General features: G+C 45.5%; 1 protein-coding gene across 8 annotated transcripts in view; it reads left to right on the top strand.

The window, feature by feature from the left end:
• The window catches only part of TNFAIP8 (TNF alpha induced protein 8), a 143,263-nt gene that overhangs the window by 96,435 nt on the left and 32,672 nt on the right, over positions 1-14,156 (top strand). The window contains exon 1 of one of the 8 annotated variants that reach the window (XM_027969997.3): positions 529-700. The exons of the other annotated variants lie outside the window; for them this stretch is intronic. Coding sequence (XP_027825798.1) covers positions 628-700 — 73 coding nt within the window. The 5' untranslated portion in view covers positions 529-627. Of the gene's footprint in view, positions 1-528; positions 701-14,156 lie in introns of those variants that run through there. 8 annotated transcript variants of the gene reach the window in all.

Raw genomic sequence — 14,156 nt, 5'->3', positions numbered from 1 at the left:
GTGCAAAGGTAAGGGGCGGAGTTCCCGCCTACCCGCACCTTTCTTCAAAATGCCCCCATTCCTGGGCTTGTGCCCCAGGTCCTTCCAGCGTCGTGGACCAATATCCACGTTACTTTATTGCAAAAAAATAATGTACAAAACCCAGCAGCTTTAAAATCCTTATTTTGGGCGTTTAAGACCCCAAGAAACAGAAAGTTAAATGGGCGTCGAAAAACGGAACCTAAAGGTGGAGGTGCATGTCTGACCGCGTCTGCATTTGTGATTTATGTAAAACAACAGAGCTGTGCCTTTCTTTTCTTCCCTGCATATCGATTTCCCAGGCGTGGCCCATCCTGGGTCCCGGCGGCCGGCGCCCCTCTGCCGGGCCCCGCCGCAGATCAGCCCCACCTGCGTGCGCCCAGCCACGAGCCGCCAGGTCGCCCGCCTGCGACGGGCTGGGGCGCGCGGCCCCAGGGGCGGACTCCCGCCGCCCAGCTGAGACGCGATTCGTCACTCTTGCAGAACTTTCCCCCTGAAAATCCCTGCACCAGAACCAGCCCTCCCGCCCCGCGGAGGTTTTGATTTTAGAAGCTTTCCTTCCTTTTTATTTTCTGTGTGCTGGTTTTGGCTGCCAGCTCGTGCGAGTACATGTCCGCGGTCGTCGCCCCTGCAGCCGCCTACCCGGACACCATGCACTTCGAGGCAGAAGAATCCAAGGAAGGTACGATTTGGATTTGGCTGAGGCTCCCCCCCCCCCCCCCCCGCCGCCAAGTTCTGCGGAGGAATGGTAGGGCGGCGGGGTAGTGGAGCCAATACGAGTTTAAAAGTGAGAGATGGGTACTTTGTCCGCTCTGACTGCGCCTTCGCTGCTGGTTTCAGGGCGACTGTGCCGAATACACTTCTCACCCCGCGGCCGGTCAAAGGGGAGGGAGGAAGAGTCCGACCTGGCTCTGCCAGCCCACTAAACTCTGCTTTCTAGATCTTTCTGGAAACGAAACAGCCACAGTATTGACTCCAAGAATGCGAAATGTACTTAGAAGAGCACTGCCTGCCCGCAGTCGGGACAGTCGAAAGCTGGATCCCTTGGAAGAGCCCTAAGAGTCCAGGGTCCCTTCAAAAGGGATTTCAGAAATTGGAAACTTTGTGTGTTTCCGGTTAAAGGGGGAAGCTGCGTGCGGGGGAGAAGTGAAAGATCTTTGTTTGAGAAATAGTTTTTTTTTTTTTTTTTTAATCCTTGCTGGCTTTTCAGCAGTGAATTTATTTTGTTGGGGGGCTTTAAGGGGGCTGAGAGATATGAGGGAGGGCTTGTGCAGCTTGAAACTGAGAAGAGTTTTGTCTGTTTCTAACTTTGCCAAAGCAAAGGGTTTCCATTTACTCCTAACAGAGAGAGTGACAGGGCTGGAAAAGCTCCAACCAAAACACAATTATACGCTGGTGTTAGTTCGGGGAGTTTATTTGTGTGTGAGTGTGTGTACGCTTTGTTTCCTGAAACTTTATGTATACAAAAGTCCTCTTGTAAGTGAGGTAAAAGTGGGGGAAATGAGAGAGTAAGAGAGCAGCCTGTGCAAGATTGTGAAAGTTCTTTCTTTTTAAGTAGTCTCTTGGGAAACGGGTAAATTTCGAGTCAATCATAGCAGCTCAGGGAGCCTGAGGAGCAGAAAAGAACCCCATCGTTTCTCAGTTTGGTAGATACCAGTCAGGGAGAGCCCTGGAAATTTGTCCTCTTCTTTTCCTGATTCCCATCCCTGAAGTTAAGCCCTGTGTTTCAAGATGTGGTCTCTGTGGGCTGACATTTCCTTTATTGTGCTGTGTGAGGGAAGCAGTCAATAAAAAGCAGTCTTGTTTAATAGAAATATGGGACTGGTGTGAATGTGAAATGACACCCAGGAGCATTGCTTTTGAGCTTGATGTGGGAATTGGGGGGATTAATGTTTCTTTGCTGCTGTGGAGTCTGTACTGATGGAGCTTTGTGCTGTTGGAGGCTTTTCTTTTAAACAGCGATGTACAGTTAGTCACAACTGGGGTTGAAGGCACATGGGCTGAGAGAAGCCAATAGTGAACTTTTATATGAATTACAAGTAGCACTTACATTGGTATTTTTCTCCCAGGCATGTTTTTTTTTTCTTTTTTTTGGGGGGGGGGGGCGCCGAAAACAAAACAGTGAGGAGAAAGTGGAAAACCAGTATCCCAATGCTTTGGGATACATTCTTTCAGCCAGCACCCACATTCTTCTCTCCAGCCCAGCCCACCCATTGCAAGCCTGAAAACTGGAGGTGAAGAGGTGCCTTAATGCCCGCCTCCTTGTCCCTAACCTTTCCCTTCCCCTTGCCATCACTTACATTCTGCAAATCTGTAGCAAATTATCCTCCTTTTGTTATTTACTGAATGTTCAACATGTTTCTTTTTATATAATATGAGGTGCTTGAGTTTTAAATTGATGGCAGTTAGAATAGGATGTAGAATAACTCTTGAGGGAGATTAAACAAATACTTTATTAACAAATAGAATCATAGTAGCTTCTACCAGGAAATAAAGGACTAGTGTATATGTGTATATTTGTGTTTGTGTGTGTGTATGTGTGTCCTGGGCAGTTCTGACAAGATTGGTTATTGCCTGTGATCTAGAATCCTCTGTTTAGCTACCACCACTCAGAAAGGAGCAATGCTGTTTATTTTTATTTTTTAAAAAAGATTTTTTGATATGGACCATTATAAAGTCTTTATCAAATTTGTTACAATATTGCTTCTGTTTCATGTTTTGGTTTTTTGGCCCCAAGGCATGTGGGATCTTAGCTCCCAACCAGGGATCAAACCCTCACCCCCTGCATTCGGAGGTGGTCTTAACCACTGAACCACCAGGGAAGTCCCTCAGTGCTGTTCAAATAGCTCAGTTATCTTTATTGCCTATCCTTATTAATTCTGTCCCTTCGCCTTAGCTTTTTTTTTCTCTCCTTGTGGATTTATGTATCCCATCTAGTGTCAGATCACACAAGCTCTTTACAGTGTCTGCATTGCAAGCAAATTGCCTTCCAATGCTTCATGCATGATTTGCCATACTGGGAGATACTTTAAATCATTAGTCTGAACTGTAGTGAGAGACTAGCATATTTTGTTTAGGGTTGAATATGAAACAAAATATCAAGTTGAATTCAGAAATCCTTGGAGGCCAACATATTTGTGTATGTGAGTGAATGTAGAAGCAAATGACTGGGGATATTGTTCAGCCACCATAGCTTAGGACAAACTTGACTGTGTGCCAGGAGTGCTGAACCTCCATCCTCAGTCAAAAGCCACCTCCTAAAGAATCAATTTAATTTTTCCTGCTTACAAATGAATAGGTGATTGTGCTTGAGTATTAAACAGAGAAAAAGAACTCAGACCTTGCTCGATTAGAAGCTGAGTGAGTTTAAGATATCCTGGCATAATATGAATAGGAAAGAAAGGGAGGAAGAATAGGAGAGAAAGGGAGGAAGAAGCCTGCTTTATTAAACAGGGGAAGACTGTTGAAAAAAGAAGATCAAGTTTCCCATGGATGGGGCCTTCCTGAGGAGATGTGTTGATGGCCATATTTTTGGCATTTAATTGATTCCTGTTGAATAAATTACTTAATTATGAGGTAGGAGAAATGAATCGCAGTTAAGATCTCTGCCGATCTTTCTAGTGCTAGGCATCAAGGGGTCTGGGGCTCCTCTGGCTTGGTTATTGAAGCTTTGGTACCAAGCAATGAGGAAGCCACTATTAAGGAGTTGCTTTGGGACGGCAGAGCTGTGAGTGAGCTCGGCTCCTCCTCTCTTGCCCATAATAGCACTTCCCGCCACCACCTCCCCTAGTTCCCTCATGCCTCGTCAGGACTGCTATTTCACAAAGAAAACAGTGGCCATTAGACAACTCCCTCACTTCCTGCTTTCAGACTGACAGACTCACCTTTACCCACACCCATCCTCCCAGTGTCTGTGGAACAGGCGTGGTTCCTGCTGGAAGCAGTGGAAGGCAGCCTCCTTCCACTGTGGGCTCCTCACTGCATCGGTTGGCCTCACGTCTTTCCTGGCTCCTTCCCTTCTGTGTATAGATGGGCCCAAGCTCCCTACTTTAGGGGTGTTGGTACTTGATGGTCTTTCTGCCTGAAATTCTTCTCCCCACCTGACACCCTTTCCCTGGTCAGGGTTTTGGGTTGGAGAGGCTCTTTCTGAGCCTCCGACTTGCTGCAGTCTCTCAGAACACCTAACCATTTTGTGGCCGATACCACATTGTTTAACGTCTTTCTCTAGACCACGAGCTCTTGAGGGCAAGACGATGTCTGTTTTATTCCCCACTGGGTCTCCAAGACCTATGTAATGAGAGGTGATCATTCAGTATTTATAAAATGAATGAAAGATCTTCATTCTTTAGAGGTAATCCTCGGTACTTTGTTAATTTTAGGCATATATTTCTCTTATAAAATGAACCTGCTGCTTTTTTTTTTCTTTTTCTTTTTTACCTTTTGCCTGATGCCTACTTTCTCACTCTTCATCATCCTTCATCCACTGAAGTCTGTCTTTTTCTCCATTACTCCACTGAAATTGCCCAAATCACCAGTGACTTCCCAGGTGCTAAAACCACCAGTGACCTAGCATTCATATTTTTGTCCTGCTCTTACTGACTTGGTTTTGCAGTGCTTGACACTAGAAGACCCGTGTCCTGGCAGTCCTAAACTCCTCCCTTAGTTCCTGTGCCTCTGCACTCTCTAGCTGTTTCTTTCTAATCCCTTAGACTGCCAGTCTAGGCTTTTCTAAAAGTTGCCTGTACAGCCAGCTGCCTGGTAAACACCATGCTTTTTTTTTTTAAAAGTGAAGTATAGCTGGTTTACAGTGTTGTGTTAGTTTCTGGTGTACAGCAAAATGATTCTGTATGTGTGATATATATATATAATGCTACATTTAATATATTAATATATTAATTTATATAATATAATATTCTCTTCCATTATAGTTTGTTGTAAGATATTGAATATAGCTCCCTGTGCTATACAGTAGAACCTTGTCGGTTATCTATTTTATATATAGTAGTTTGTACCGAGCTCCTAATTTCTCCCTCCCATCCCTTTTCCCCTTTGGTAACCACACGCTTGTTTTCTATGTCTGTGAGTCCCGGCAAACACCGTACTTTGACTGTCATATGGGTATGTCACATTCAACAGGTCTACACTGAGCCTGGCATTTCCTGCTCTTCACAAATCTCACCCTCCTTTTGTGTCTTCACTGAATATCACAGGACTCTTTTTAGCCTCCAAACTGTAAATCTGCTAGTTGTCCTTAATCCCGCCCTCTTCTTCATCTTCAGCTTCCACCTGGCACTTCCTCCTCCTCGTTATCTGTTGAGTGCATCTCCTCTTCATTTTCCTGGACCCTGCGTTGCTTCAGGTCCTCAGTATTTGTACCTTCATGAATACAATAACTACTCATCAGGGTTCTTGGTTGCAAGAGATGGAAATTGATTCCTGCTATCATGAGGAGGCATGGACAGAGGAGCCTGGTGGGCTGCAGTCCATGGGGTCGCTAAGAGTCGGACACGACTGAGCAACTTCACTTTCACTGTTCACTTTCATGCATTGGAGAAGGAAATGGCAGCCCACTCCAGTGTTCTTGCGTGGAGAATCCCAGGGACGGAGGAGCCTGGTGGGCTGCCATCTATGGGGTCGCACACAGTTGGACATGACTGAAGCGGCTTAGCAGCAACAGCATCATGAGAAATGGATTGAAATGAAGAAAGTCTTGAAAGTATATTGGGTGCGTTCACACATCCCCAGAAAGAATTAGCCTCTGAAAGATACATCAGGAAATGCAGCCAAGAATCTCCTGGTTAGGACCTCACGATGGCCTTGGCCTCCTGTGTATTTTTCAGTTCCGTCTCAGATGGGACTCCAGATGTGCCTGAATATTTAGTCATGCTCCACATTTAAAAATCTCAGAAATAAGCCAGCTGATGTGTCAGTGCGAGGTTGTGTCCTTGCCCTTGCTGCTTGCGGGAGAGATATCCTCTGGTTCCAGCTTTGCTACAACCACTTGCAAATGAGGGTTTCTTCAGAATTAGGAAGGGACTTCTGATGTGGATCACCAAAACAGCAACAGACATCTACCACTCCATGGGACTGGTCCATTCGACCCTAGCGCTACCCTGCGTGTTTACTTCCTTGTTCCCTCAGCAAACGTTTCCTTTGTTGGGCTCACTCTCTTGTCTCTCCTCAAGTGGGTAGCGTGTCCAGCAGGACCCAGTCTGGAGTCGAGGCTCTTTCACGGCGTTCCCATAATACCCTGTACTTCCTGCAGCTGTACCTTGGTTTTGTGTATTACAGCCATTAGTCTTCTTTTCCTTTGCCTACTCTGCACTATGAGTTGTTTTTTTTTTTTTTTTTCTCTTCAGTAAGCAAGATTTGTACATGGTTAGTTTTTGTTTGACCTAGGACCTCTATTTAGGAGGACCTAAAAAGCATTGTCAAATTAATCAGTTTAAAAATGAGATTACATGACATGATGAAAGTTTTTAGAGCACTGCTTAGAGATCATCCAGCCTTGCTTTTATAGGAATAGTGCCTTCCAAACCTAGAGAACAAATCTATATAGTGTTTCTTAAATTCTCCACTAAAGTACTTTTAATGGCAGAGGCAAAACAAGCATGTGTCTTTAATCACGGGCATTGGGGCCCAAGATGGCTTGCGAGCATCTCAAATTGCCTTGAGGACCAAAGAAATGATTTTGAAGCTAAAGTGTATTGAGTACTTTCCTGTGTCAGGCACAGTGCTAATTAAGCATCTGGTTATGTATATTATCTCATTTGATACTTGTCTAAAAACCCTTAGTTTTAGTTCTGCATAATGATTAAGAAAACTGAGGTTCAGAGAGGTTAAAAACCATGCCTGAAACCACAAAACCAGAAAAGGTAGAATCAAGATTTGAATGGAATCCCTCTATCCATAGACCCTGTGATGTGGTACTTCCAGGGCTCTCCCCCATCCTCTAGTAGTTTGGACACCCAAGAGAATGCTGTCTGTGAGTCCTGGGTCCACTTGTACCCCATTTCTGAGAAGACAGGAGTGGAGAGACCAGGTATCTTGGAGGAGAAAGAGAAGAGCGCAGGCACATGGGCAGGGAGTCTTGAGAGCATCCTTCTACCCCTGATGCAGGAGATCTAGGAACCCAGCAGGGCTGGGTGGGAGGTTCTGGAGCCTACGCCAGCAAGAGAGACCAGAGTACCTATGGGAGAGGAGAAGGGACCTCACTTTCTGAACCAGACAGCTTGAGAATGGAGAGCTTGGACTTCCCAGGTCACTGGGGATGTGTTATGTTATTACAATAGGGTGACTTTGTAGCATCCACTGTCTCCAGTTTCTTTAAAATCTGCTAGGTGTACAGATACATGTGAGTGAGTCTCAGCAGAGTTGCGTTCCACTCACTTATTCGTCATCTCTCCTGATAACATGTTAACTTGTTAGGCACATTCACAAGCATTTACACTCTCAATCGTAGCCCTCTTCAGTGTTAGTGTCACTTAACAGGTGCCTAACCTGTTCCTTAGTGCTTCTGCTGTGGTTTCTCCGCCCTCCGGGTTGCCTTGAGTCCCTCTCACCAGAATCTGCCAGAGCTGGGGTCCCAATTCCTGGTGGGTTTTTAGGAAACCAGTCCGGATCACAAGCTTGCAGTCAAACAACTGAGATCAGTCAAATGCCAGGACAATGTCTGAGCTTTGCCCCCCAGCACATGTGCTAGCCTTGCAGAACCTTCCAGGAACCTCATGGTCGGCATTGCCCCACCTCCCAGAAATTTTAACCCTTCAAAAAGTAGAGACTTCCACTACAAAGGAGGGGACCAATATCTGTCAGAGTATTGATCATAGAAAAGTTCGTTTGTTCCATGGTGGCGGTTTATTAATATCTTCTATCATCAAAAAGCTAAATGGTATCATATAAGCTGCCACACCCAGGGGTGCCTTCCCTGTTTTAACCTCACGTCCTGTGGCAGCTTATAAATCAAGTTCATTGCTAAGCATCACTTTACCAGTGTTCTTCCCCCTTTCCCCAGCCCTGCTTTGCCCAGAGAGTGATGAGTTCAGAGGTGAAGCTGTAGCTCAGCTCTGATGAAATCCATAGCCCTTGGTACAGCTGACCTTGATGTCATATATAATGTAGAGGGTGCAGCTCGTGCTTTAAAACACCGAACTTTGATGTGATTATGTTTCCTTTTATATAGTCATTAGCCTTTGAGTGCAGTGTGCTGACAAGGACTAAAAATGGCAAGTCCATTTAGAGATCCATGCCATACTGTCTCCTTACAGGGTACCTCACTGGTAACCTGGTGTTGCCTGACCCCCCCCGCCAACCTTAGCTCTGTAAGCGTAATTATCCTGGGGCCTTTTTCTTCCTCACTTCTGAAATTTTCATCAGACTGAATTTGCATCACACCTTTCTTGTCCTTGCATGAGGATACCCTTGGGAGGACCAGGATAACATGACTGATGAAGTTCCCCACTCCTGGCAGTTGATAGATAATCCAGGAAGTAGCAAGAGAATGCAGTAGGGTGAGACAAAGTCTCAGGACCCAGTGATTTCAATTCAGAATAATGCAGCGCATCATTTCATTAATAATGCAGAATAATCCTAGAGGTGCCACAAACCACTTATTTGCCAACATTTCCATCTATGTGAGAAAGATGCTAACAACTTGGGAGACAATGAGATAAGTATGGCTGTATACTTCTCTTCATTCAGTACATTGTACTTAAAAAGATAGTATAAGCTGAAATTAAAAAAAAAATCAAATCATTATATATATGTGTATAATATTTAAGGAAGGCCCACAGTGAAAAGCTTTTTGTAATGAAATTGCCCCCTATAAATACAAGTAGAATCCCCATGACTAAGACTTAAAAGCAACTCTGAAGGGCCTTCCGTCTAACTTCTTTATTTAGAGATGAGGAACCAAGGCCTAGGGAGGTGGTGTTTAGGTCCTTTCTGTCCACCTTGTGCCTGTTTGGCAAACGAGAAATTTCATAAGCCTAGGTTTTAGCATTGCGGATTTTTGCATGCAGTCTCCTGGAAGCAGGACAGCCTAATTTGTTTGTGGGTGTCCTACACTGCCTTTTGGGGGAATTTGCCAAACCTAAATGGAATGGTTGAACACACAGAAATTTACGATGTCACCTTCTCTTATGTGTTCCTCAGGAAAGTGAAAGATGAGGAGGTACCGTGAAATAAAATTTCGCTCTGCAATAGAGCCTTCAAGATCCCTGGTTTTCAAAGTGGTATACTGAGTGAGAGGTGATTAAGAGTGAGCTTACTTGTTTTCATTCCTTTGAGAACATGGTTCAGGAAAATTAGCTCAATAGCTGCTGATGGGGCAGGGGTGTCCTTCCTTGGGGAGAAGGTTTGCATGTATGTGGCCGAGGAGTGGGTGGGTGTTTGGACACCAGACATGCAGTTGCTGGAGCAGGTGGGTGGCTCACAACCAAATTTTCCCCAGAGCCCTGGGAGCCCGGTGCAAGCTGGGGGTCAGAACACATTGTTTTCTGAGAAGCAGCTCAGTGTTCCCTCAGCCATTGATCAAGATTCCTGAAAGACCAGTTGCTTGGATCTTTTTTCTTCCAGTTGTATTAAGATATAATTGACATGCAATGCTGTCTAAGTTTAAGGTGTATGGGATAATGATTTGATGTACATATATCATGAAATGATTATCACAATGAATTTAGGGGAGATCCGTCATCTCATATAGGTTCAAAATTAAAGAAAAAAATTGTATTTTTCCTTGTGATGAAAGCTCTTAGGATTCACTCTCTTAAAAACTTGTATGTATAGCACATAGTAGTATCAGTTATATTTATCACGTATCTTAAATCTTGTTCGAAGGGCTTCAGAACCTTGAGGGAGAGTTAGGTATGGAGCTGGTGTGTGTGATGAGTGAATCACTGCTGAGTGATTGCTCTGGGAAACTGTAATTCCTGTGTTGTTAGGTTGGTCCTTATGATATTTATGGTTCTGAAGATGTATGGGGATTTGTGTTTGTGTATATAGCACTGTCTGTGGACTTACATGGGAATACAGTCTCCAGCTTCATCGTGACAAACAAGATTTAACTGTATAAATAACTGGGAGTAAACTTCTTCCAAGGAAATGCGGAAGCAAAGAGGCCACTAAGCTGAGTGTCCTAGGTGACCACGTCAGCCTGAGGCCTGAAGCCTTCAAGACTTCATGTGCCCACACCAGGTTTGCCTGTCAGGAAGAGAATAAGCGATTTGCGAACTTTGCTTCCATCGTGACCTGCCGTGTATCTAGCTGTCAGTTCAGCTGGCCCATGTATGTGTTTTCATGTGCACCCCCCCTCCTCTAGGCTGAGGAGCTGGGGATCAGAGTCCCCAGAGCACAGGCTGTTCTGCTCACTATGGACAGTCCTGTTTCCTGGGTGCAGCCTCTCTCCCTCCATCACTGCCACCTTCTCTGGGCCTTGGATACTCACAGCAGCAAATGCTGGCTAAGCTAGTACTTCTTCTGTGTGTGTAGAGAGCCCAGCCCTCAAAGAACTCCTGGTTCGGGCATCATATGCACCCCCGTGTGCATTCATAGTACAGAATGCATGATGGGGGTTTAGGCTGAGTGCGGGCCAGGGGATGATACGGTAGACCCTTTGAGAATCCAGAGACTGTTTTCAGCAGACATCGCAGGCAGAGGTGCCTTCACAGAGGGGTTAGCTGGGACTTCAGTGCGGCCCTTTAGGGAAGATAGTGGGAAGAGGAGTGGAAGAAGGTTTAGAGCACCATGGAGTGGAGGGCTCATGGCAAGCCTTGGTGGGCCATGTGGCAGCAGTCCATGGCGCCAGCCGAGAAGCCAAGCTGCCCAGAGGGACACTCTGTAGCAGACAAGGCACTGGGCATCAGGAGACCAGTTCTCCTCCTGACTTTGCCCTTGGTTGTCTGTGCAACTTTCAGTCATGGATGAGTCTCTCTGAACTTCAGCCTTCCTCATTAGAAAAGTGCAGGCATTGACCGTAGACTGAAGCATGCTCTGTATAGTGAAGAACAGGGAAGCCCGGTGTGCTTCATTCCTCGGGGTTGCAGAATCAGACATGACTTAGTGACTGAACAGCAACAAATGCCCCATATACCATTTAGGAGACAAACAAGATTATTGTAAGAAACTGTGACATTTGAACTGGAACACGGCAGTTGCAAAGTAGTGTTTTAGGAATACTAAGCGGACGAGTATCGTATCTTTTTGCCTTTTCATACTGTTCATGGGATTCTCAAGGCAAGAATACTGAAGTGGTTCGCCTTTCCCTTTTACAGTGGACCATGTTTTGTCAGAACTCTCCACCATGACCTATCCGTCTTGGGTGGCCCTACATGGTGTGGCTCATAATTTCATTGAGTTAGACAAAGCTGTGGTCCATGTGATGAGAAAGTGAAGAAAAACTAGAGCTTCTTGTTGAAAGTGAAAGAAAAGAGTAAAAAAGTTGGCTTAAAACTCAACATTCAGAAAACTGAGATCATGGCATCCAGTCCCATCACTTCATGGGAAACAGTGGAAACAGTGACAGACTTTACTTTTGAGGGCTCCAAAATGACTGCAGATGGTAACTGCAGCTATGAAATTAAAAGATGCTTGCTCCTTGGAAGAAAAGTTATGACCAACTTAGACAGCATATTAAAAAGCAGAGACATTACTTTGCCGACAAAGGTCCAACTAGTCAAAGCTATGGTTTTTCAAGTGGTCATGTATGGATGTGAGAGTTGGACTATAAAGAAAGCTGAGCACCAAAGAATTGACGCTTTTGAACTGTGGTGTTGGAGAAGACTCTTGAGAGTCCCTTGGACTGCAAGGAGATCCAAGCAGTCAATCCTAAAGGAAATCAGTCCTGAATATTCATTGGAAGGACTGATACTGAAGCTGAAGCTCCAATACTTTGGCCACCTGATGTGAAGAACCGACTCATTGGAAAAGACCCTGATGCTGGGCAAGATTGAAGGAAGCACACGGGGATGACAGAGGATGAGTTGGTTGGATGGCATCACTGACTCAATGGACGTGAGTTTGAGTAAGCTCCAGGAGTTGGTGATGGACAGGGAGGGCTAGCATGCTGCAGTCCATGGGGTTGCAAAGGATTGGACATGACTGAGTGGTTGAACTAAACTGAAGCAGACAAGAACCCTAGATTGGTCTGGAGGACCAACCGAACCAGGGTAAAGGAGCCCAGGCAGAAAAGTGTGTGCATCTTCGGTCAGAAGAGGAGAATAGGTTTCCCTGATGTGAGCTGTGAGGGAAAGATGGAAGAGAAAGGTGAGGGCTGGTCTGTGGACTTAGTCTCTGAGAATGCCCACTTTTGTAAGGGAAAGAGGTAGATGCATCCAGTAAAGGAAATAGAAATGGAGGCACTCGGTAAGTAGGAGGAAACCACAGAGAGAACAGGGCTTTAGAAACCAGGGGAATGAGAGCCTCATGGAGGCGGTGGTCAGCCATGTCTGAGGAGAGGTGCTGTAGAGAATAGCTTTGCTGTTTTCTCCTTAGGCCTCAGTAAAAGCTGGGAGCCTGTGTTTGAAGAGCTCATCTGCTGAGAGCCCCTCACGAGTGTTCAATCAATATTTAGTGTATAAAGACACAACATAAAATTTACCATCTTCACCATTTTAAGTAGACGGTGGGAAGTGGGGGCAACCCAGGTGGCAGAGTAGTAAAGAATCCACCCGCCAGTGCAGGAGATGCAGGAGACATGGGTTCGATCCTGAGTTGGAAAGATTCCCTGGAGTTGGAAATGGCAACCCAGTCCAGTATTCTTGCCTGGAAAATTCCACAGACAGAGAAGCCTGGCAGGTACAGTCCATGGGATCACAAAGAGACAGACATGACTGAGCACACGCACATATGGGGGCCAGGGGATGGCTGCCCCAGGTGTGAGCAGGTGGCCAAGCTCCCGAGAAAGGAAGACTTTGATTATCCAGGACCTTCCAGGTCCTAGTTGCCTGGAGATTCCTTCCTGATCTCTACCCCCTTCACCTCTGACCTCTCCTTGTGGCATTGCCCAAACTCAGCCCTGGTGCATGAGGCTAAGAAGTGAATATAGGTGTAAAATTTAATCCAGCTCTTTGTACTGCAGACTGTAACTGCAGCCGTGAAATTAAAAGATGCTTGCTTCTTGGAAGGAAAGCCGTGGCAAACCTAGATAGCATATTAAAAAGCAGAGACATTACTTTGCCAAGAAAGGTCTGTATAGTCAAAGCCATGGTTTTTCCAGTAGTCATGTATGGATGTGAGAGTTGGGCCATAAAGAAGGCTGATTGCTAAAGAATTGATGCTTTTGAATTGTGGTACTGGAGAAAACTTTTGAGAGTCCTTTGGACAGCAGAGAGATCAAATCAGTTAATCCTAAAATAAATCAACCCTGGATATTCATTGGAAGGACTGATGCTCAAGCTGAAGCTCCAATCCTTTGGCCACCTGATGCAAAAAGCCAACTCACTGGAAAAGATCCTGATGCTGGGCAATATTGAAGGCAGGATGATTAGGGGGCAACAGAGGATGAGATGGTTCGATAGCATCACTGACTCCAAGGACATGAGTTTGAGCAAAGTCATGGTGTTAGTGAAGGACAGGAGAGCTTGGTATGCTGCAGTCCGTGGGGTTGCAAAAAGTTGGAGATGACTTAGCAACTGAACAACAACAGCAGCAACCTACTCGGAAAATGTTTGGTCCAGTCTGAGAATTAGAGAGTTTTTCTCTCTTCCCTTTCACCTACCTTCACTTCCTGTCTGCCGAACTGTTTTCTTCCTGTAACAGGAACACAAGTCTTGGAAAACCACTGATGTTTCTGCCAGGGATACCCTAGATCTGACATGTGGTATGAAGCTATGAGGATTTTGGTCTTATACATGTTAAATAGGATTTGGGCCATGCTGGTAAACTGAACCACCCTGAGTAATTTTTAATTTCCCTTGAGGTCAGAACCAGTGAGACAAGGCTTTTGTTGGTGATTAGACAGCTTCACCCAGAAGGTGCTGGATAAATAAGATTTCCCTGGTGGCTCCCTGCAATGCGAGAGTCCTAGGTTCAATCCCTGGCTCAGGAAGATGCCCTGGAGAAGGGAATGGCAACCCACTCCAGTATTCTTGCCTGGAGAATCCCATGGACAGAAGAACCTGGCGGGCTACAGTCCATAGAGT

Source organism: Ovis aries, chromosome 5 (genome assembly GCF_016772045.2).
Source record: "Ovis aries strain OAR_USU_Benz2616 breed Rambouillet chromosome 5, ARS-UI_Ramb_v3.0, whole genome shotgun sequence".
In the NCBI taxonomy this organism is placed as follows: Eukaryota; Metazoa; Chordata; class Mammalia; order Artiodactyla; family Bovidae; genus Ovis; species Ovis aries.
The sequence above is the reverse complement of the archived record's forward strand: the minus strand, read 5'-3'. Positions and strand labels throughout refer to the sequence as shown.